The 724-nt window shown below is 41.9% G+C and overlaps 1 protein-coding gene across 1 annotated transcript in view; it reads right to left on the reverse strand.

Annotated features, from left to right (window-relative positions):
- LOC119333591 overlaps window positions 1–724 on the reverse strand; it is a 4,343-nt gene that overhangs the window by 2,143 nt on the left and 1,476 nt on the right. Inside the window, exons 3-4 of the mRNA XM_037606442.1 lie at window positions 682–721; window positions 5–597 (exon numbers count right to left, since the gene is read on the reverse strand). Of these exons, the coding sequence (XP_037462339.1) occupies window positions 5–597; window positions 682–721 (633 nt within the window). The remainder of the gene's footprint in view (window positions 1–4; window positions 598–681; window positions 722–724) is intronic.

Raw genomic sequence — 724 nt, forward strand, 5'->3', positions numbered from 1 at the left:
CTGCTTTTAGTATATCTCCCATTTGTAAATCCGGCAACCCCTCAAGTGCAGCAATGCATTTTTGTATGCTATAGGGATCCTCCAATTTCCTCTCCTCGATGGCTGCAAACCGTTCCATCTCTTCTCTTTTGAGGCTCAGGTACCTCTCGTGGAAATCATCAATACTAGAATTAGTCTTCTGTCTTTTCCCCCTCTTAGCACTAGTAAGCTCAGGAGCAGAATGAGATGGTTGACAATTTCTACGTATGTCTTCTGGAAGTTCCATCGACATATGTGGGGTTTGCTTTGAAGAAAATGGTGTTGGTATTGCATCTTCTGATTGAACATGTAATGCAGAATCTTTCACTTGAGTTGAGTTCACAGCTTCTAGGTGTAATGGATCATCGGTGCAGAACCAATTAGTGCTTCCATTGTCCTCTTCAGTATCAATATGCATGCACGATTCCATAGGAGCAGGTAAGTTCGGTGTAGGTGAGCGATGATGCTCCTCGGGACCTTCCAACTGTTGCGAATATGATGTAGTGACCTGAGAGAGTTCTCTGGCCTTGTTTGCATAATAATCCATGCCACGACAACTCCTTCCTTGAGCATAGCGCCCTGCATGAATTATGTCCAGAATAATCTCACTTAAGAACATTGTACAAGACAAACCATAACTCAAGTCAATGATTTAAAACTTACCATCATATAGAGCAAATAGATCATTATAGTATGGGAATGACTT

The sequence above is a fragment of the Triticum dicoccoides genome, chromosome 7A (genome assembly GCF_002162155.2).
Source record: "Triticum dicoccoides isolate Atlit2015 ecotype Zavitan chromosome 7A, WEW_v2.0, whole genome shotgun sequence".
Classification (NCBI taxonomy): Eukaryota; Viridiplantae; Streptophyta; class Magnoliopsida; order Poales; family Poaceae; genus Triticum; species Triticum dicoccoides.